This window comes from Erythrolamprus reginae, chromosome 4 (assembly GCF_031021105.1).
Source record: "Erythrolamprus reginae isolate rEryReg1 chromosome 4, rEryReg1.hap1, whole genome shotgun sequence".
Lineage (NCBI taxonomy): Eukaryota > Metazoa > Chordata > Lepidosauria > Squamata > Dipsadidae > Erythrolamprus > Erythrolamprus reginae.
Window position 1 is genome coordinate 70,896,418 of NC_091953.1, and position 23,864 is coordinate 70,920,281.

General features: G+C 43.7%; 1 protein-coding gene across 1 annotated transcript in view; it reads left to right on the forward strand.

Annotated features, from left to right (window-relative positions):
• CFAP47 (cilia and flagella associated protein 47) overlaps nt 1-23,864 on the forward strand; it is a 1,022,460-nt gene that overhangs the window by 169,842 nt on the left and 828,754 nt on the right. The window contains exon 22 of the mRNA XM_070750589.1: nt 20,049-20,217. Coding sequence (XP_070606690.1) covers nt 20,049-20,217 — 169 coding nt within the window. The remainder of the gene's footprint in view (nt 1-20,048; nt 20,218-23,864) is intronic.

Consider the following 23,864-nt stretch of genomic DNA (forward strand, 5'->3'; position numbering starts at 1 on the left):
CGATTTTGGGTAATTGGGTGTGGGGTTTCAATGCTGTTCAATGGAAGAGGTTTTAGAGAGGGTGTGGCTTAAAAAAGGTTTCAAAGCCATGATTTCTGTCTCAATAAAAGACATTCTCTACTGGATGATTTCTGCCAGGGATTTCAGTGAGCTGATTCATATTCTTGAATGATAAATGGAGTTTGTTATCTAAGGATTGCCATTTAGGCAGAGTTTGGCACCTTTCCCAGACGTTGTTAATCCTTCATTCCGGAGAGAGAAATTTTTGCTTGCCATTTAAACCTGCTTTTCACTGGGTATGCTTTTATCAATAAAGAGTGTGATTTTACCATGCAATAAGGGCCTTTTGAGTCAGGAGGTTCACTCCAAGGGCCCTGTACAGAACAGTGGGTATGGGTGTGGGTGATTGGTGGTGGCTTCCTGTGTTGTTCTGGGTCTGGTGTCAGTTTTCATGGTTGGGATTCATTTGTTGACTAGGGCTAGCTTTCAGGTGTCTGGTAGGTGGTGTCAAGATTAAGCATATCCTGAGATAATATCTCAATGCAGAAGGAAGGAATATGAAGAGAGTGCTGAGTCATTCTGAGTTAATGAAGCATGCAGCAACCTGATTGGGTGATAAATATTTAAATATGCAAGAGCTTTAGTATTGCTCTCTCTGCTCTTTGATTCTCTGATTCCCTGATTCTGATTCTCTGTTCTCTGATCCATTGTGTGCTCCATGCTCTGATCTGAAGTTCCTGTTGCTGTATTGCTGTATTGATCTGTTGGTTCCTGTGAGTTACTGTAATTGAGATAGTTGTAGTGATACCTGTGAGATACTAGTTTGATGCATGTATAGTAAGATAGAATACAGTTAGTAGTGTAAATAAGAAGTAAATATATTTTTGCAAGACTACCTGCTGCTGCTGCTGTGGTTCATTGATCTGTGGTCTGTGGCTGGCTGGTTGGGTTGGCTAGCTGCTTGGGTTGGTTAGCTGCTTGGGCTGGTTATCTTCCGAAAGTGCAGCTCCGACAGGCTATGGACTCAGGGTAGCCAGGATTGAGCCCATATCAGACTAGCCAAGTTTAAACCCAAATTAACCAGGCTAGCTGAGACTGAAGACACTGTGTTCCAGAGTTCCTGTGTTGGGGAAGAAGTAAGAAGATCAGGATTGGTGGAAGCCAGGATTGGTGGCCAATGCTAGTAGGTGTTGACCAGAAGCAAGAGTTAATGCTTGGCAAGCCAGATTTCTGTATGAGACCGAGCTTGGTGAATTGCAGAAGAATTGTTTAAAGAGAACTGAGCTTTATTCACCGAAGCAATCCAACAAGGCATTGCAACAGGCATTCAGAAAGCTCAACAACAGGACAATTGACTCCAGGATGCCACCTACCACCAGAGGGAGCATCAACTGTGATATGATGAAACAGATTTCATCTAGGGTGGAGGTCCGTCCTTTGACAATGTAGTGGATGAGGACAAGGAGGAGGGAGAGGTTCCTATCATCACGCTGCCAGAGGACAGCACTATAGGACTGGAACTATCAGAGGATGAGAAGCCCCAACCAGAACAATCTCCGTGTGTGGGGCTTTTCCCAACCATTTACTCAGGCCATTACTTTGCAAAGTTCATATAGCAGCAGGCCCAGTTCCTCCACTTGTGGAGCCTGACAAGACTCAGAATCAAGACAAGACGGATCCCTTATTCCTGGAACAGAAGGTGATACCAGAGGTCATCTCATCACCTAAGATGTGTGTGGATCTCAATACCCTTCAGTGGTCCCCCACGGGCAGCTGAGAAACACCTGTTCAATGTAACTCTGGACTTATCCAGAGGTACCAGTGATTGGTGCTCCCATTGTGGCTTTACATGCTGCCTCCAATGTTCTGGGAGATCCAATGAGTCTCTTTACTCAGAGTATCACCAGATGGATCTCTTTCCCCAACGTGCCTACCAGTTTGCAGTGTGGTTGGTCTGCGTCTCAATGGCCACTTCCTTCTTTGTCAGATTCTCCTTAATCTGATTCAACAGTTACAGGAGAAGATGGCATCCACTGAGAGTTGTATTCGCAGAGACATCAACAAACTAATTGCAGCTGCCCAGATCACAGCAGATATGTCCCTAACAGTAGCTCACTTCACGACAAGGTCCTTAGGAACATCGGTGATGGCTTGCAGACTCCTCTGGCTCAAGAACTGACAGACAGATGCCCACCCTAAATGGAAGCTGGCCATGGTGCATTATGAAGGCAAATATCTGTTTGGCACCACTCTGGACCCATTGCTCAGCAAAATGAAGGATCACAAGAAGATTCTTCCAGCAGTCACCAGACGGGCCGAGGCATTGTCCCACATCTTACCCTAGGTGCCAACCCTATCAAACAGGTGCTTTTTTTCAGTGTAACCAAGGTTTCCATGTCCAACATTATAGACCATATCAAGACAGGGCAGAGAAGGGCTGCCCATTCAGGTCCTGACGGCCATTTTGAGGGGGAGGAGATTGTTCAGTCTGACGGCCACAATGAGTCCACACCTGAGCATCCCAACAGGGGCTGACTGGCCCATTTTGCGGATCAATGGGATGAGTCCACTTTGGACATTTGGATTTGAGACATCATTAGATTCAGCCCCTCTCTCAAGTTCATCTCCATCCTACAAAGGTTCTTCTTCTGCTGCCCGGTTTCCTGAATTCCATCCAGGAGGATCCTCATGGAGACAGCTAACCAGCACTTGCTGGATATCCACATCATAGAGACCATCCCAGAGGATCAATGCGAGCAGGAATTCTATTCAATCTTATTTGTAGTTCCAAAGGCCCCAGGGGGATGGAGAGCGATTCTGGATCTTAAACGGTTAAACAACTATGTGATACATACAAGTTTCAAAATGCATTCTTGGAGGGCATTAGGGAGGGAGATCTCCTCCCTTCAATTGATTTAATGGAAGTATACTTACACATTCTTCTATCTCCTCTCCATAGGCAGTTCCAGTTTGCTGGAACACACTACTAGTATTGAACCATGCCATTTGATTTATCATCGGCCCCCAGAGTGTTTACAAAGATGTTGGTGGCTATTGTAGCAACAATCAGGGCCATTCCCATTCCCAGTGCTATTTGGATGACATACTACCAAAATCCTTCACTTGGGGGCCATAATTGATTCCACAGTTGGTAGGGAATACCTTTCAGCAGAGAGGTAGGAAAGCATCTTGGACCTGGTAGGGTCAATTCAGAGGGAGTGGTCTTCTCGTATTATAGAATTAGCTTGCCTTTTAGGCAAAAGGCTATTGGCTTTCAATATAGTGCCCTGGGCCAGGGCCCATTTTAAAAAGCTTCAGTGGTTTTTATTGCCTTTACAGAAATTGGGCAGGGGAAGTCACCAGTTTGGATTCAGGTCCCCCTATTGGTGCTGGCAAGCCTCACTTCCCAACTCTGACAGATGGCTACCTTTTCTGGAACCAGAGTGGATGGTCTTGACACTCTGTGGGGATTGGGGGGGGGGTGGCGCCTGGATTCTTCATGGCCCAAGGACAATGGTCTGCGGCAGAAAGCAAGCTCAGCATCAACATACTAGAACTGACCCTATTGAATATAAGGGAAGACAACTAGTGATCCTGAAACAAGTCCCAAAATGCGTTAGAGATCTGCGCAAACCATACTCTTTCCTATCTGCCAAACTAACTAGACACAATATTAACTTTAGATGGCTAGTCCCAATAGGAATTCTGGTGACATGGCAAGATAAGAAATTAAAAATTGATTCAGTCAACAAAGCTGAAGACTTTTATGAAAAAAACTTTAACAATGATCGGTTAGTAGATAACAGAAATCAAACAGCTAAGTAACCCTCCTAGAATGGCAGAACGATTAGAAGATCAGGAATGGAATCGACAGGATGAGATAACTCATAAAACTAAGAAACCTGATGGGAAAGATGGCTACACAGAAGAACCAAAAGAAATTAGAACTACAAGAGCAACTAGACCCAAATACAAATAATAAAAACAAAGTTCCACAAAAAAAAGATAAACTTGGGAATCGAACTTTACTCCACAAACATAAATGGCTTAAATATACCAAATAAAAGAAATACATTTCTTAACAAACTATCCAAGAATAATCTAGATATAATCACCCTGTAAGAGGTCCACATAAAAAATAAATTCGAATATCTACTTAAAAGGAATAAACTGGAGAATCTGTTCTCATCATTAGCGCAAGAAAAAAGAGAGGTGTGATTTTCTACATTAATCTAAATATCCAAGCCAATTTAAGATATAAAGATACAGAAGGCAGGATTCTAATAGTGGAAATTCAAAAAGACCAAGAAACTATAACTTTAATTAATATATATGCTCCAAACAAAGGCCAAGATAAATTCTATAAAAAATTGCAGTCTATTGTCAGAGATTACACCAAAGAGAACATCTGTATGATGGGTGATTTCAATGGAATAATTAACAAAGAATATGATTATAAAAATGGAGGTAATAAAAAACAAAACAAAAGAACCCTCCCAAATACATTTCTAGAACTAACTAAAGAATTCAAACTCAAAGATTGCTGGAGAGAAAGAAACTTACAAACAAAAAAATACACCCACTACTCTAACAGACACCAATCGTGGTCAAGACTAGATATGTTCTGGTCAACGACTGAACTTAATACACAAATAGAGGTAATTGAGATATAGGCCAACCTAGCATCTGATCATAGCGCACTAAAGGTAATCTGGAAAGGGCAAAAACAATGCTACAGATGGACACTCCAAAAATCGATTCTAAAACAAGAAGATTTCAAACCAAAACTTAAAAAAGAAATTAATTTCTTTTTCCAAGAAAATGTTAAAGAGCACACCAACTTACAAAATCTTTGGGACATAGCTAAAGCAGTGATTAGGGGAATTGCAATTTCATACATGGCTAAAGACTATATAAAAAAAGAAAAATTGATAATTTGGAAGAGGAATATAGAATACTAGAAGAAGAATTACAAAAGCAAGTGCAAAATATAGACTTAAAGAAAAAGATGTCATGGATAAAACATCAATTAAATTTGTTAAAGAAAAACTAGCTCAACAAATAAAAAGTACTAAACAATATAACTTTGAAAATGCGAACAAACCTAGCAAATGGCTAGCCAACAAACTAAAAAAACAAAAAGAAAAGAAATTAATTAACTGCCTCAAAACAGAAGAAGGGGAATTATGCCACGATCTAGAAAAAAAAACTAAATAGCAAGAGACTTCTATAGTAAACTCTACGATAATCAGGGAAACACAAACAAGGAAATACAGGACCAAAAAATTCAAGATATCCTAAATCAGGCCAACCTTTCTAAGATTCCAAATGAAACTAAAGAGCTATTAAAGAAGAATATTTCAATCACAGAATTAAAAGAGATAATTAAAAAGCAAAAAATAAATAAAGCCCTAGGACCAGATGGCCTTCCAATTGAACTCTACAAAGATTTACCAAAAATAGCAGAAGAGACCCTCCTAGAAATCTATAACGTAGTTCTAGAGAAAGGGGAAATTCCATCCTGGACGGATGCAAACTTGGCCCTGATAGCTAAAAAAGATACTGATTCAACAGAAATAGCAAATTGTAGACCTATCTCCCTTTTAAACGTGGACTACAAAATTTTCAGCTCCATACTAGTAAATAGGACTAAAGGCTATTTAAATTATTTCATATATCCCGACCAAAATGGATTCCTTCCGAGTAGACAATTAAGAAACAATATAAGGATGATAATAGACATTCTTGAATATTACGAAATCCATAGTGACAAACAAGTGACTCTAATTTTTTTTAGACGCCCAGAAGGCCTTTGACAATTTTTCTTGGAACTTCATGTTCAAACAATTAGAAGTCATGGATTTTGGCCAAAACTTTATAAATGCAATTAAAGCTATATACACCCAACAATTCACACATATCATTCTAACTGGAGATGCAACAACTAGAATTAACATAAAAAAAGGCACAAGACAAGGTTGTCCACTGTCACCCCTGCTTTTCATCCTGACGCTAGAAGTTCTTACTAGAATCATCAGGAAAAATGACGAGATAAAAGGGCTAAATTGTAAAAAATTACAGGCGTTCGCTGATGATCTTGTATTTATTTTGGAAGATCCGCTAGATTCTGGTCCAAAATTGCTTGAAATCCTAGATGAATATGGCAATGCGGATTAAAAATTAATAAATCCAAAACTAAAATGATAGTTAAAAATATGAGAGACCCCAAAAAACTAACCTATCTACTAAATTAGATATTGAAATAACTAAAAAAGTTAAATATATAGGTATCAATGTAACAGCAAAGGCCTCAAGCTTAAAAGAAGACAATTATGATAAATTATTCGACAAAATTAAAAAGATACAGAGAAATGGGAAGAATTGCTACGATTAAATTGAGTGTATTACCTAAAATTATATTCTTATTCCAAACAATCCCGATTCACCTAAATCAAGACTACTTCATAAAACTGAATAAATTAACTAGCAAATTTATCTGGGAAAATAAATGCCCAAGAATTCGACTTAAATACATGCAGGACAGGAAGAAGGAAGGCAGTCTTGCCTTGCCGATATTGAAAGATTACTATAATGCTGCATCCCTTGCGTGGATACAGAAATGGATACTCCTGACTAATACTAGACTGCTAAACCTAGTAGGACATGATCTCCACTCAGGTTGGCATTTCTACTTACGGGGAAATAGATCAAAAACCCATAAATATTTTACCAATCACTTTATTAGAAGCACTGGGCATTTGGAGCAGAGGGCACCAGCTGCGGAGAAGCTGACTAAAGGACTCACGTATCTCATGCCCCCACCGATACAAAGTCTCAGGTAGAATTACCTCAACAGCTCAAAAGGACTTGGGCTGTGGAGGCGCCGAGGAGAGATTGTTTTGGGGTTCTCCAGCACCCCGCAGCATCGTCCCTTTCAAGGAATGAGAGATGTGGCAGCAATGGAGTCTGCTGCTTCAGTGCGTGCTCACTAATTTTCCCCACAGCTGAGGAGCCTGCTGGCTTTTTAAATGCCCTTGCCTCTCGGGGCAAGGAGAGGCAGCCCGGCCAATCCAAGGGAGGGGTTTTCTAGAGGTCTCTGAAATTCTTAAGATTTTCCTTTCTCTTGTCTTTTGGGCATTTCCCAAACTGTTGGGGGCTTGCCTCCCCCGCTGCAAAGTCCCACTTTTCAAAGTTTATCCCCATTATTTTTACACTATTTAACATTGAGAGATCAGAATGTGACTTGGACTTATACTGGAGATGCTTTGGATTACCAGTCCCATCAGCCACCTCTGGGGTGGGGGTGTTGATAGGGATTGTCCCTTCCTGCAACTGAGAACAGTATAGATGCTTTGGACTACAGTTCCCATTAGCCAGTCTGTTGCAAGAGAAGCAATTCCCATCAGCCCCCTCGCCAAGACTGAATAATGGAACTCTAGTCCAAAGCATCTCTAAAATTCAGAACTGAAGAATTTATTTACATTTACATATAACATTTAGCTGGAAAGGAAGAGGGGGAAATATACCTCTCATTTTATTTGTAAAATTAGTTGGGACCTCTAATCATTTGTGTTTTGTTTCTATTTAGAAACATAGCAGAAGAATCTAAAACAAGACTTTTTTGATACATCTTTGGGCTTTCTGGGAAGTGTGTAGGCAGATAAACATTGCCCCTGCTCCAATTTTACAATTTTACCAAGGGTCTCCAGTGGATGGGGCAACAGGAAGGAAAGGGCAAGGGTCTTCAAACCTGGCAAGATTAAGGCTTTTGGACTTCAACTCCCATTCTGAGCTAGCATGACTGGTGGAGGAATTCTAGGAGTTGAAGTCCACAAATCTTGAAGCTGTCACTTTTGAAGTTTGTAAAATGTGTACATGGTTTTAAAAAATATACATGGTTGTAAAAAGTATTCTGCTACACTGGTATTTTATTAAACAATATAATGCTACACCATTTGGTTCAGAATACTTTTTCCCTTTTTTTCCTCCTCTAAAATCTAGATGTGTCTTATACACCGGTGCGTCTTATACACCAAAAAATATGGTAATCATTGTATCCTAAACTGTTTCATCTTCTAATTTAAACCTTAAAAGGAATTTATATTTTTTTGTAATCATTTTTGTATCAGATCCTTGTAATATTTTATCTAATTCCAATTGTTTTTAATAAATGCCAAATTTCTCCTTATCTTTCTTAAATCTTGTTTTAATTTGTAGGTGTGACCATTATTCAATTACTGTTCCCTGTTGCTTTAAATCTTTAATTCATCTTTTTCATCCAGTAGCACTGCGTAACTCACCATTTTATTTAAATCTGTTCTATTTGGATAGGTCATTGCTTCCATAGTCAATAACCAAATTGGGATTTTCATATAAGGATTCCTTTTTATTTTTTCCTCTTTTCTTCATACTAGATTGCAAAAAAATTAATTTTGTATGTGCTTTTTTGCTTGCCTATGTATATTTATTTTGATTGTTGAAATTCTGCCAATTAATGATATTTGTAATTTAGTCCAGTTTTCCAAATCCCTTTGTATTTGTTTAAGCAATTTGTTATAGTTACCTTCCTTTATAGTGGTACAATTTGCTGTTAGCCATATCCCTAGCTATTTTATTTTTTTGCTCTTAAAATCCCCAATTCTTTTTACAGTTCTTCAAGTCTACGGAGAGGGGCGGCATACAAATCTAATTAATAATAATAATAATAATAATAATAATAATAATAATAATAATAATAATTTGTTTATTGCTAAGATATTTGGTCAACGTTTTTGTTTTTTCTTTCTTTATTTTCAATCCTTCTACACTCCAAATTGTCCTGTTTCCTTTAATAATATTTATCCACCCTTTAGTGGTTCTTCTACAATGAACACCACATCATCAGCAAAAGCTTGCAATTTATATTCCACTTTTTGAAACCTGATTAATAATGTCCTGATTATTTCTAATTTGTATCGCTAATGCCTCCATTGAAAGTTTATACAATAATGGAGATGGGGGCATCCCTGTATCACCCTTTCATTATATTAAAACTTTTTGTTTGTTCTCTATGTATTATTATTCTTGTCACCTTGTTTGTATAAATTACTTTAATCATTTCAATAAATTTTTCACCAAAATATATCACTGTCAACTGTTTTAAAAGAAAATCCCAATTTAATTTATTAAATGCTTTTTGCTCATTGATAAATATCAGAGCCACCTGAATGTGCCTCATAATATTCCAGAATATTCATTATAATTCATAAATTGTTTTTGATATGCTTATAAGGAAGGAATCAATGTTGGTCCAAATATATAATTTGAGCAAGTATATTTTCATCCTTTCTGCTATTATTGCTGCAAATATTTTGTAAGCTGCATTTAAGAGTGAGATGAGACTGTAATTTTTAACCCTTTGTATATCCAGATAGTCTTTGGGTATTGTTGTGAGTGCTCCTTGTCCACTTCAGGTCAGGTCAAATTCTGAGGAGGGTAAGCCAGGCCACTTTGGATACCCTTGGCCAGGGGGGTTGACAGATAAAGCAAAGAGCGAGAGTGAGGGAGAAAGTGACTTGAATGAGCTTGAGGAACCACTACAGGGGAGTGATGTGACACCGGGGGAGTGGTCCCAGTCAGAGGATGAGGAAGACATGAGAGTGAAAATCAATGGATTGACCCTCGCTATAGAAGATTATTGAGAAGGCAAAAGGAGTTACATAGTAGAAGGTATTACAGTGGTACCTCGAGATACGAGTTTAATTCGTTCCGGACCTGCGCTCTTAAGTCGAGCAGCTCTTATCTCGAACGACTTTTCCCCATAGGAATTAATGTAAATAATTTTAATTGGTTCCAGCCCTCAAAAAACTCACAAAGTTAGTCTAAATTATGCAAAAAGACATTGCAAGAATAAATGTAACTTTACTTATTAATAAGACGATAAGCTGAGAGCTTTCCTTCCCTTCCTCTTTTTACGCAAAACAATCAACATGGCAAACTTTTATTTTTATTCATTAAACTGTAGTTATTTATTCAACTTCACTGCCACCCAATCCTGTAGAGGGAGGAAAGAAGGGAGGAAGGAAAAGGAAAGCAAGAAATGGAGGGAGGAAAGGAAGGAAGGAAAGAAAGAAAGGAAGGAAGAAAGAAAGGAAGAAAGAAAGGGTGAAGGGACAGGAACAGAGGAAGGAAGCAAGGAAACTTATGAAAGGGGAGAGTAACTTCACTGCCACCCAATCCTGTAGAGCAGTGTTTCCCAACCTTTTTGGAGCCGTGGCACATTTTTCATATTTTCAAAATCCTGGGGAACATTGGGGGGGGGGGGTGTAAAAAAAGTTTGGACAAAAAAAATCTCTCTTCCTCCCTTCCGCTCTATTTCTCTCTCCCTCCCTCTTTCTCTCTCTTCCTTCCTTCCTCTCTCCATCCTTCTTTCTCCCTTCCTTTCTCTCTCCCTCCTTCCCTCCCTCTATGTGTTTCTTTCTCCCTCGTTCCCCCCCTTGCTCTCTCTCTCTTGCTATCTTTCTCTCTCTCTCTCTCTTGTATCTCTCTCTCTCTTGCTATCTCTATCTCTCTCTCTTGCTATCTCTCTTTCTCTTCCCCTTTCTCTCTCATTCCTTTCTCCCTCTTTCCTTTCTATCTCTCTTTCTTTTTCTCCTTCCTTCATATCTTCTTTCTCTCTCCCCTTCCTCCCTCTTTCCTTTCTCCCCCTCCCTTTCTCTTCCTTTTTCTGTATCCTTTCTACCTCTTACTCTTTCTTTCTTTCTCTCCCTCCTTCATTCAATTTTCTCTCCGTCCCTTTCTCTCTCTTTCCTTTTTCTCCCTCCCTTGTTCTCCCCTGGGGTTACCTGTGCCTGCCCTGCACCACCTAACACGGATGGACATCCCCCGGTCGTCGGTTCGTCGCCCCCCCCCCCACGGAGGGAGATCAGGCTGGCGAGGGCGGTAGATCTGCATCCCCAGCCGCGCGGAGGGAAATCGGGCTGGCGGGGGTGGCGAATCCACCTCCCCAGCCCGGTGGAGGGAGATCGGGCTGGTGAGGGTGGTGGATCCGCGTCCCCAGCCACCGGAGGGAAATCGGGCTGGCGGGGGCGGTGAATCCACCTCCCCAGCCGGGTGGAGGGAGATCGGGTTGGTGAGGGCGGTGGATCCGTGTCCCCAGCTGCGCGGAGGAAAATTGGGCTGGCGGGGGCGGCGAATCCACCTCCCCAGCCGGGTGGAGGGAGATCGGGCTGGCAAGAGCGGTGGATCCGTGTCCCCAGCCGCGCGGAGGAAAATTGGGCTGGCGGGGGCGGCGAATCCACCTCCCCAGCTGGGTCGAGGGAGATCGGGCTGGTGAGGGCGGTGGATCCGCGTCCCCAGCCACCGGAGGGAAATCGGGCTGGCGGGGGCGGCGAATTCACCTCCCCAGCCGGGTGGAGGGAGATCGGGCTGGTGAGGGCGGTGGATCCGCGTCCCCAGCCACCGGAGGGAAATCGGGCTGGCTGGGGCGGCGAATCCACCTCCCCAGCCGGGTGGAGGGAGATCGGGCTGGCAAGAGCGGTGGATCCGCGTCCCCAGCCACCGGAGGGAAATCGGGCTGGCGGGGGCGGCGAATCCACCTCCCCAGCCGGGTGGAGGGAGATCGGGCTGGTGAGGGCGGTGGATCCGCGTCCCCAGCCACCGGAGGGAAATCGGGCTGGCGGGGGCGGCGAATCCACCTCCCCAGCCGGGTGGAGGGAGATCGGGCTGGTGAGGGCGGTGGATCCACGTCCCCAGCCGTGCGGAGGGAAATCGGGCAGGCGGGCGGGTGGCCGCGGCTCTCTGCGCACCCCTGGAAAAGGGTGCACGGGGGGCATTTTGGGGTGCGCTGGCACAAATTGAACAAATTTGGGGCCCTCCCGCCGGACCCCAAAGGAGATTTATTGCCGCCCCTGCCAGGGAAGCTCCAGCTGGCCGGGGAGAATAAAGCTCAGCTTCCGGTCTCAGAAGCTGAGCGTCGCAGCACACCTGATCATGTCTCACGGCACACCAGTGTGCCGCGGCACACCGGTTGAAAAACACTGCTGTAGAGGGAGGAAAGAAGGGAGGAAGGAAAAGGAAAGCAAGAAATAGAGGAAGGGAAGGTAAAAGAGAGAAAGAAAAAGAGCAAGAAAGAAAGAAAGCAAGAGAGAAAGAAAGAAAATGAAAGAGAAATAAAAATAGAGAGGGAGAATGAAAGAAATGGAAGGAGGGAAGGAAGGAGAGAAAGCAAGAGAAAGAAAGAAAGCAAGAGAAAGAAAGAAAGAAGGAAAGAGAAAGAAGGAAAGAAAGAGAAAGAAAAAAGAATGAAAGAGCAAGAGAGAAAAAGAAAGAGAGAAAGAAAGAAAGAAAGAAAGAAAGGCAACTTCAAAGAAAGGCTCACTGAGCATCTCTCTCTCTCTCTCTCTCTCTATCCCTCTCTCTTTCTCTCCCCCCTCTCCCCCCTTTCCCTCTCTCTTTCTCTCTCTCCCTCTCTCTTTCTCTCCCCCCTCTCCCCCCTTTCCCTCTCCCCCCCCAGGCCGGCAGCGATGTTTTAAAACAGCCGCGCCGTTTGCGAGCTAACTCCTGAGGTGCGGAAGTTCGCCTTTGGCGTTTGGGCCACTCGGAATGTGAAATTCAAAACAGCGTTCGGATCCCCCCACCCCCAGCAGAAGCCAAGGACCCCCAGAGTGGGGCGGCAGGGGAGGCGACCGCCTCTCCACTCACCAAGTGCCGGGATACGAGCCGAGAAGAGCCGGGCTGGCTTACTTTCCTTCCTTCCCGCGCTGATGCAGAGCCACTCGAACAAAGCATCACGCCCCCCTGACGCTTTTGGCGGCAAAAGAGCCCAGCGTTGCTTCGGAAGCCGCCGAAAGCATCAGAGGGGCGCGACGCTTTGTTCGAGTGGCTCTGCATCAGTGCGGGAAGGAAGGAAAGTAAGCCAGCCCGGCTCTTCTCGGCTCGTATCGCGGAGAGGGGCGGCATACAAATCCAAGTAATAAATAAAATAAAATAAAAAAATGTCTCTCCTCTCCCAGCTCTTATCTCGAGTAGCTCTTAAGTCGAGCAGCTCTTATGTCGGGGTTCCACTGTATTGTATAGTCTTAGCCTCTTTGAGATGTGATGTCACTTCCAGGCAGTATGTAGACAAAGGATTGTGGGAAATGGGGTGTGATGATTCAATGCTGTTCAATGGAAGAGATATGAAACTGAGGGTGTGCTTGAATGAAGCTTTAAAACCATGATTTCTTCCTCAATAACACTCATTCTCAGATGGATGCTGGTTGCCAGGAATCTGGTGAGCGTAAATCATATGCTTAAATGATAAATGGACTTTGCTTAAATGATAAATGGACTTTGTTATCTATTGGAATGCTAATTAGACCAAGCTTAGTGTTTTCCCCGGACCTTGTTGACATTTAGCTCCCAAAAAGAAAATCCTCCCTTCTCCGAGTCTTTTAAAACCTGCTTTTATTATGTGTGCTTATATCAATAAAGAGTTTGATTTATTCATAAAATAAAAGATTTTTGATTCGGGGCTTTGGCTCCAAGGGCTGTGCACAGAACAGATTGAATTTCCACACCCCAAATCCACTGCACAGGCTTCTTGACGTCATGGCACAAATGCAAGCCGAAATCCAAGATCTTCAACAAACTGTAGTAGCCCTCCAAAACCAATTAGCTAATTTGCAACAGCAGATTCCACCACCCATGGCTGCCACACCCCTGCCTCCTATTGTGCCTCTGAGATTAAAATGCCATCTGGCCCTGCCCAAGAGATTCAGCAGAGACCATCATAAATTCACTCCTTTTCTAAATCAAAGCCGTATGTACATTGCAGCATGTCCAGCTGACTTTATTCATGATGAGATGGAAGTTGCTTTTATCTTGAGTTTGTTAATTGGGCCAGTGAAAGAATGGACCTCTCCTTTGCTAGAACGACAAAACCCTATTCTACATGATTATGCAGGGTTCTGCCAGTTGATGCCAGTTGCTAACCCCCTTCGCATCCAGAATGCCATCAGACAACTGTCAGATAAGACAAGGTTCCAGATGTGTAGCTGATTACATAGCCGAACTCCATCATTTAAGTGCTTTCCTAAATTGGAATAAGGGGGCTCTGATAAAAATGTTGCAAGATGGACTGCCTGCCAAAATCCTGACTGAGCTAATGCACTCCGCTACTCCTCCTACACTAGATGCTTTGTACCAGCTCTGTTTTGAAATTGAAGCCAGAATACGATCTACCCTGGCCCATCTGACCAGGTAACAGACACCAGTTTTCAAGGACAACAAACCAGTTTCTGCTCCTTGCCAGGGAATCCAGGCCACACCTCTCAATCCACCCATCCTTGCGCCAAGACGTGTCTTCCAGATGCCACCCGCATACCCTGGGAATTGTCCAGCACCCATTGCCAGTGATGAGGTGATGGATCTCAGTACGGACAGATCTTGTCTGACTGAAGCTGAGAAAGCTAGACCCCAAGCTGAAGGTTTGTGCCTGTACTGTGTGGAGGTGGGTCATTTTGCCATTGCTTGTCCCCAGAAGAGATGTGGTGCTGCAGTTTCTGTTACAGTTCCAGCCAACAGCCCAGCTCAATAATTTCAAGCAACCCTGCCAGGAAACAATCAGAGCCTGGCCTAATGGAAACATTAGGTTGAGCCGGCACTAAACTGAGATCCAGTTCCACAGATGAAAACCTTGGACCCCAAGACACCTGATCCTAGCAACTAATATAATTCTCAAGGACCATACCTAAGCCGTCCCAGCCCATGCCTTGGTGGATTCTGGAGCCACCACCAATTTCATGGATGATGCTTTTGCTCATCTCTACGCCCGGGGAGGCTCACAACAACAATAAAACAATTCATGACAAATCTAATAATTTAAAAACATTAAAACCCCATTATTAAAGCAGACATGCACACAAACATACCATACATAAATTGTATAGGCCCGGGGGAGATGTCTCAATTCCCCCATGCCTGACGGCAGAGGTGGATTTTAAGGAGTTTACGAAAGGCAAGGAGGGTGGGGGCAGTTCTAATCTCCGGGGGGAGCTGGTTCCAGAGAGTCGGGCCCACCACCGAGAAGGCTCTTCCCCTGGGACCCGCCAAATGACATTGTTTAGTCGACGGGACCCAGAGAAGGCCAACTCTGTGGGACTGAATCGGTTGCTGGGATTCATGCGGCAGATATTCTGGTCCGATGCTATGAAGGGCTTTATAGGTCATAACCAACACTTTGAATTGTGACCGGAAATTGATCGGCAACCAATGCAGACTGCGGAGTGTTGGTGTAACATGGGCATACCTTGGGAAGCCCATGATTGCTGTCACAGCTGCATTCTGCACGATCTGAAGTTTCCGAATACTTTTCAAAGGTAGCCCCATGTAGAGAGCATTACAGTAGTCGAATCTCGAGGTGATGAGGGCATGAGTGACTGTGAGCAGTGAGTCCCGGTCCAGATAGGGCTGCAACTGGTGCACCAGGCAAACCTGGGCAAACGTCACCCTCGCCACAGCTGAAAGTTGATTCTCTAATGTGACCTGTGGATCGAGGAGGACACCCAAGTTGCGGACCCTCTCTGAAGGGATCAATAGTCCCCCCCGGGTTACTGACGGACAGATGGAATTGTCCTTGGGAGGCAGAACCCACAGCCACTCTGTCTTATCCGGGTTGAGTTTGAGTCTGTTGACACCCATCCAGATCCTAACAGCTTCTAGGCACCAGCACATCACTTCCACTGCTTCGTTGACTGGACATGGGGTGGAGATATACAACATGCCTCTGGATAATCTCACCCAGCAGTTTCATGTAGATATTGAATAGCAGGAAAGAGAGGACTGACCCCTGAGGCACCCCACAAGGGAGTAATCTTGAAGTCAACCTCTGACCCCCCAAAACACCGACTGCGACCGACCGGAGAGGTAGGAGGAGAACCACTGAAGAATAGTGCCTCCCAATCCCAACCCCTCCAGCCGGCGCAGAAGGATACCATGGTCGATGGTATCGAAAGCTGCTGAGAGGTCAAGAAGCACCAGGACAAAAGATAACCCCCTGTCCCGGGCCTGCCAGAGATCATCCATCAACGCAACCAAAGCAATTTCCGTGCTGTAGCCGGGCCTGAATCCTGTTGAGGGCCTAGATAATCGTCTTCTTCCAAGGACAGTTGGAATTGGACCGCCACCACCTTCTCAACAACCTTCCCCATAAAGGGAAGGTTGGAGACTGGCTGATAGTTGTTGAGAATGGCTGGGTCTAGGGAAGGCTTATTGAGGAGGGGGCGCACAAGTGCCTCCTTGTAGGGATCCAGAAAGGACCCCCTAACCAGAGAAGCATTGATAATCCCCTGGACCCAGCTCCGTGTCACCTCCCTGCTGGTGGAGACCAGCCAGGAGGGACACAGATCCAGTAAGTAGGTGGCAGAACTCACAGCTCCAATGGCCTTGTCCACTCATCAGGTATCACCAGATCAAACTCTTCCCAGACAGATGGACAAGTACGGGCCCCAGTCACCTCGACTGACTCATTGTCAGCCGACTCTATTATCCAACTGGAGTCGAGGTCTGCTCAGATCCGAGCGATTTTATCAGTGAAAAGCGTGTTAAAATCCTCGGCACTACTCTGTATGGGCTCCCCAACTCCCCCCTGATTAACAAGGGAGTGGGTCACCCTAAACAGTGGCCGGGCAGGATTCCGCTGATGCAGTCAAGGCGGCATGATATGCGCATCTTGCCGCCTTGAGCACCACTTTGTAAGTCTTAATAAAAGCTCTTACAAGTGTTCGATCGGATTCAGACTTACTCTTCCTCCATCACTTCTCTAGACATCTCTTCTGTCATTTCAACTCCTGGAGCTCCTCGTTGACCTTGGGGTCTAGTGCAACGGAGAGGTCGCGATGGCGCAATCCGGTCAAGAGCCCCCGCTGCAGCCTTGTTCCAGGCCTTAGCAAGAGACTCTGCCGAACTGTGGATGAGTACCTCTGGAATAACCCCAAGCACCCTCTGGGTCCATCAGGCATCTGGGGCGGAACTGCCTAATCGGTTCTGCCTCTCTGCGGGGAAGGATTGGAGTCAGGAAGTCAAGCCGCAGTAGAAAATGATCTGACCATGACAAAGGCAACACTTCTAAGCCCCTTAATGTCAGCCCCCCCCTCGTGATTCGGACGCTGTACTACTTGAGTCAGGTCCATGGTTGTCATGGTGCCCATGAACTCCTGTGCTAATCCAGAGGTTCCGCCGAGTGACATGCAGGTTAAAATCCCCCAAGACAATGAGTCTGGGGAATCCTACCACCAACCCGGCCACCTCCACGAACAGCACAGGCAGGGCTGTTGACACGCAGCTGGGAGGCAGGTACGTGAGCAACAAGCCCACCTGAACCCCTAAGTCCAACTTCACTAGGAGGGACTCACAACCCGCAAATCTCTGGAGCAACGAGTCTATGCAGGCAAAGGCTCTCCCTGGCTATAATAGCCACTCCTCCCCCCTTCCCTGAGGTCGAGGCTGATGCCATATCTGAAACCCGGCTGGGCAAATTTCAGAGAGAGGAACTCCTCCTTCTGGGCCCAGCCAGGTTTCAGTCACCTGTATATTAGGATGTATATTCATGTAAATAAAAATAAATTGTCTGATGCTATACGTTTGATATCACCATTGCAAAATACAATACAGAACAAATAATTAGTACAACATAACACCACAATATCACTGATATTTAACCTGTACTTTTTTATTTTACTGGCCCTGATATTGCTATTGGGTCATTCCGTGTGAAGTGGACCAGTGGTCCCCACCTTACCATCTCAGATGTTGATGAAATTTGGCACATAGTTTCTTTATGATATAAAACTATGCTGTGCAAAATTTTAGTTCAAAAGACTAAAAATTGGGAGTTCTAGGGGATCTCAAATAAAGGGTTGCAAAATGCTGAGTCGGCAAAAATAACATTTTGGGCCAACTTCCAGAAGCTGTAAACACGGCAGTTTCAGTAGTATGTTGGAGATATTTGCAGAACCTGCACACCTTGGAAGGCTTTATAAAACCTCATGTTTTACTACAACTTGGGAACTATTAAAACACCTCTTTTAGGCTTGGGAACCTAGGCAAAGACACTCAAAAGAGGCTTGGGACCCTCGTGTAAGATGCCCACCTTTAGGCTTGGGAACCTGTGCCAAATGTCCAACCCATGGCTGGACATGCCTGGCTATCGGGCGTGACCTCTTGGCAATGAGCCACCATGGACCAACACATGTTTAAAGCACTAATTGACTTATACAGCCATTAGAAACATCAATGGGCCCGTTTCCTCTCTCATGGAACAATGCTGACAAAAAACCCCACTTTTTCAGATCTTTATTTGAAACCTGGCCTCACCCTTCCATTTCCTAACAAACACTCCTGTTTTTTAATATTTTTTAACACAGTTTTATAACATCTTGTGTTATTTATTTTTTAAAAAATGTTGCTTATTGAAAAAAGAATCATTTTTACTGCACTTGTATCGAGGGTAAAGTGCAGAAATCACAGACTGCCCACAAACAATTGAGGACATTTTTCCAATCCTTATATAAAGAGACACCAAAAATAAGACAATATATTCTTAAAGAATAGTCTGCTCTTTCTATTGGTGCTAAATTGAAGACGATTGAAGTTGTCCCACAGGGCATCAAAGATAGCCAAAATTTGGCAAAAACCCATTAAATACCAACTTTGAACTCTTATATTTTTTCAACAACTTGAAGGAAAGTGCCGCAAATTGGAAGTCCTCATTGCAACTGTGTACTTAGTACAGCTACCAAAAATCAGCCTAAAAGGCCAAGTAGTTTTGAAACAACAGCAGGCTGAAAATTACTGTAAATTCATTTTTGAGGGTTTTTTTTTGCAAAGTTTGAGCCTGAACCATGTAAAAAGTAAGAGGACTAGGTACATGGGGTTTTGCCAGTTTATAAAGCCTTCTAAGGTGTGCAGGTTCTCCAACATACTATTGAAACTGCCATGTTTACAGCTTCTGGAAGTTGGCCCAAATTATCATTTTTGCGGACTCAGCATTTTGCAACCCTTTACTTGAGGTCTCCTAGAACTCCCAATTTTTAGTCTTTTGAACTAAAATTTTGCACAGCATAGTTTTATATCATAAAGAAACTATGTGCCATGTTTCATCGAAATCTGAGATGGTAAGGTGGGGATGATCTTTAAAATTGGTCCACTTGACACGGCATGACTCTATTTGTTACTTGCTTTTGAAATTTGGGATAGGTGTATGACAATGAACAAATTGAAACTGAATGCAGATAGGCTATCCTTGTTTAATATAAGAGCATGTTTACATTTTCAATGGACTAAATTAGATGCTGCGGTTACAAAAGCAGAGGTTAGGAGTGCAGTGTTTCAGCTGCATTTTCTTTCTTCTACTGAGATTCAACTTCAAAGAGGGAGGGGGCGGCATACAAATCCAATTAATAATAATAATAATAACAACAACAACAATAATAATAATAATATTTCAGATTCAAAAGAATAATATTTTACAAAATCAACTTCTTAAAAAGAATAAAGTGCAAACTTATAGAAACGCAACAGTGGTAAAATGTAACATACTTTTTGAGGACTGTCCTCAAATATTGTTTGAAAGCTAACACTTTGGGCAGAATGTGGCAGTCCCAATGGATCTAGTTTAGGTGCAATACCTGCTGATAAATTTCCAAGTCCTTCATTATGTGGAATGACAATACTTGGCATGCATAATCTTTTATACTGTTCACTTGCTTTTAAGATGATTTTCATAATACTTCCTCTTAAATCTCCTGTATAGGTCAGGTTGCAAGAAGTTCTTATAATATTTGGAAGAATAAACGCCACAAATTTAGTTTTCCCTAGGTTTAATTCCCCCCCCCCCAATTTTTAGAACTATATTTACATTTAAAACCTTTTAAATCTTAATTTCATTTCTTTATGGAGTGACTTTTCTTTCTCAGTGTTTTAGGAATATGAATTAACTACTGACAAAATACAAGGTTTTCTGGTTTCTGGTATTCAAACATTTATATTGCTAGCATTGAGAAAATCATAACTTTATATTCATCTTTTAGGTGGCAGCCTATGACTTTACTCTTCCAATAAAAATTAATGCTGATGAAGCTCAGTGTTCCACAAATTCTTCAAAAAAGTTAAGTCCTACGTGTTCAGCAAAGCATACAGTTGTTCCTCGACCTCAGTCATTGACTATACCTACTCAAGAATGCAAAATTCAAGCAACTGGTATGTAAGCCTATATATAGAACATCCTTTAATAATTTTTCAGTGTGATAAAATGGACAAATCTAGTGACAAGGACAGTTATTTGTTTGTTTGTTTGATTGATTGATTGATTTCTAGGCTGCCCTTCTCATTAAATTACATATTTAACACAGAAATCAGAATTACTCTAAAATTACCTGAATCTTATAAAAAACTTAAAACAATTTACTCAACAAACACATCTCATACATCACTCTATCATACCAATCATCCCATCAGTGGGAGGGGCTGGAGCAAGATGACCAATTCAACAGCTCCAGGCATGTCAGCGCAAATGTGTTTTCAAGTTCTTCCAAAAGGCCAGGAGAGTAGCAACCATGCGGATATCCAGGGGGGAGTTGATTCCAGAGGGTGGGAGCAACAACAGAGAAGGCCCTTCCCATAAGGCCCACCAGCAAGCGTGTTTGGCTGACAGGACCTGGAGAAGGCCAACTCTGTAGGCCCTAACTGGTCACTGGGATATGTGAGGCAAGAGATGGTCCCCAAAGGTAATCATATCCTAAGCCATGTAGGGCTTTAAAGATTAAAACCAATACTTTGCATTGGTGAGACATGGGCATATCTATGTAAATTGGTCAACTACTTGTAGCTTTTGTCCCTTTACTGTGATGGTGGGCTCTTGGTATTTGGCTTTTGGAGCTGGCTGACGCATCAATTGATAAGGAGACCAAAGTTGTCACATGCTGCTGCAAATTTATCCACACTGGTTTGCATTTCCTGCTCTGATCCAGCATTCAGGGCACAGTCGTCAGACAAGAGGTCACATACTACAGTCTCCTTTATCTTGGTGAGAGCCTGGAGTCTTCGCAGGTTGAACAGTTTCCCATTGGTTCTTTATCTCATGCTAACTCCCAAGGAACTGTTCTGGAAGGCATCCGACAGCATGGCTGAAAACATTATGCTGAGTTCATTAAGTACATTCAGCCAAGTAACATAAATAGTAAACTTGGAGATCACATCTTCCATAATACAATAAAATTGATAATGATAAAGACATTCTGTGACCAATTATCAACCTCCCCCCAAAACACCTTGTTTCCCCAGCCTTCCTGAAGTTCACAAATGAAAGTAAGGGGATGGTCTAGGACAGGGGTCAGCAAATAAATGATCAAAGAGTCACTTGGGTCCATTTCCCAGAGAAAACAAAACATCTGGGGCCACAAAATCTGTGTGGGCATGACCAATCCAGCCACACCTCCCACCCAGTCACATGATCCCCCCACCACCACACCGACCCAGGTTTTGTGGCTTCGTGTTTTCTATGGAAAATAGGCAATGGAGCAATGAGTACAACCTGTGGTGGAGGCTTCCCTCCTCCTCTCGCCCCCCCCCCCGAGTGGCTGTGGTGGGGCCAGGAGGGTGCAAATGAGGGGAGGATGTTGCACTCATGCTCTGCCTACTCGGCTTTCAAAAAGGAAGAAAAAAACCCAGCTGGTGTAAAGCCCAAAAGAGAGCAGACAGGACTTTCCAAGAGCGAGAAGAGCCAGAGGCAGGGAGCAAGCAAGCAAGCAAGAGAGAGACATGTGTGCGCGCACGCACCCACCCACCCACACAGAGTCACTCTCTTGTATCTCTCTCCCCCAATTTCCTCCCCTCTCTCTGTATGTGTGTGTCAAGGTTTCAGATAACATCAAACTAAATCAGACTCCGGGTCAAAGTATTCCTCAAAGGTCCAATTTTTTTCTGGAGCCATTCTGGCACCTACACAGGGAAACCTGAATTTGAGTTTCCCACTCAATTTAAAGTTCACATCCCTTGTCCCCATCCACAAACTTGTCATGTTGCCCAGTCAGATTGTGTCAGAGTGTCCAGTCCTTTCCTCATTTCCGGCCCTGGTAGTTGCATTTGTTCTCTCCTGGTATTCACCCCTCCCAAGTTCCTACAAACATCAGGTCTTCTATAGATGGTGTGGCAAGCCATTAATTTATCACTAACTTCTGCACCGGCTTAACAGGCAGTCTCATGTCAAGGAAAAAAGTATCCTTCAGTGGAGCGAGATCACAAGGGGTTAATTGGCTTAACCACCCCTCCCTCCCCCAGGGGGACCCTTGGGCTTATTTGGATATTTCTCATGAAATTGTTCAACTAATCTGCTTTCACTTTCCAACTGTTTACCCATGTGGATTCAGACAAAGGGTACCCCTTCCAATGAATGAGGTATTGTAATTGGTCTCTAAATATTCAGGAGTCTAAGATATTCTTCACCTCATAATGCATATTTCCCTGTATCACCAGAAGGGGGGGTGACAGCAGGGCTTGTGGTCTTAATTCAGATCTTGTCATCGGTTTTAATAAGGTGCAGTGGAACACTGGGTGGATTTTTCCCAATTTTATGGGCAATGCAAGCTGTACAGATTTATGATTTTGACTATTGGGAAGGCCCCTAAGAATTTAGGCCTTAGCTTTTGGTGGGCAATCTCAATCGGATATATTTTGTGGATAGGAAAACTTTATCTTCCACTTGGAAAGTGTGTTGGAGCGATCAGTGCTTGTCAGCTTGCTTCTTGTACCCAGCTTTCGAAAAGGCAGCATCAATCAGTGCTCTCTTGGTGGTTTCCCATCCTTTCTTTAAAGTTTCCATTCATTTAGTCAGGGACATGGAAGTAGATGCTTCCATGGGTAGTTCTGGCATGGGAATGAACTCTTGGCTGCCGATGAAATGGAAAGGAGTCAACCCGATGCTGCTGTGAACGGTATTGTTATATGCTACTTCTGCAAATGATAGCAGTTCCTCCAAGTCATCTTGTTGGTAATCTACATAACAATAAAGGTACTGTTCTACCATTGCATTGGTCCATTCCGCTGCACCGTTGCTACTCGGATGGAAAGCTGAGATAAGTTTTTGTGTGGACCCAATCACGTGTATAAACTCTCTCCAAAATTTAGTGGTGAACTGTACGCCTCTATCTTGGGCATCCCAAGCAAATAGTAGATGTGCTTGATGAACAACTTTGCTAAGTGTCTGGCAGATGGCAATCCGAAACAAGTGACGAAATGGGCTTGCTTGGAGACCAAGTCAACGACTGTCCAGATCACAGTGTTACCTTTGATGTCCGGGAGTTCCATTATGAAATCCATTGCGATCTCCTCCCGGGGTTTACTGTTAGCCACCTGTGTAGGAGTCCGGGAGGTTTTCCTGGCTGGTGTTTCTGGGTGGCACAGATAGCACAGCTTCTCACGTAGTCCTCCACCTCTGATTTCATCTTTGACCATCAAAACTGTCTCTGTGTTAGGTGGAGCGTTTTCAGAAATCTAAAGTGTCCTCCCAGCTTGGAGTCATGGCTCTGCTGGAGCACTTATATTTGGAGGCTAGCAGGCACATATAACTTGGACCCCCTCCATGCCAATCCTTCTCTCAGGATCAGGGTCTCCTTGCTTTCATTAAGCCACGGATCGCTAGGCAGACCTGCCTTGGTCTTGGCCTCTCAACCGTCAGGTCTGGCTGCAGGTGAGGAAAGGGGCTACCAGTTCCCTCTTTGAGAGGGGTAGTGCCTGCTTCCACTTCTCGTGAGGTGGAAATCTTGGAGTGGAACTCTTCTTCTCTTTGACTGCCATACTGCAGCTTCCTAGACAATGCATCCCCCAATAGGTTCTTCCTTCCAGGAATG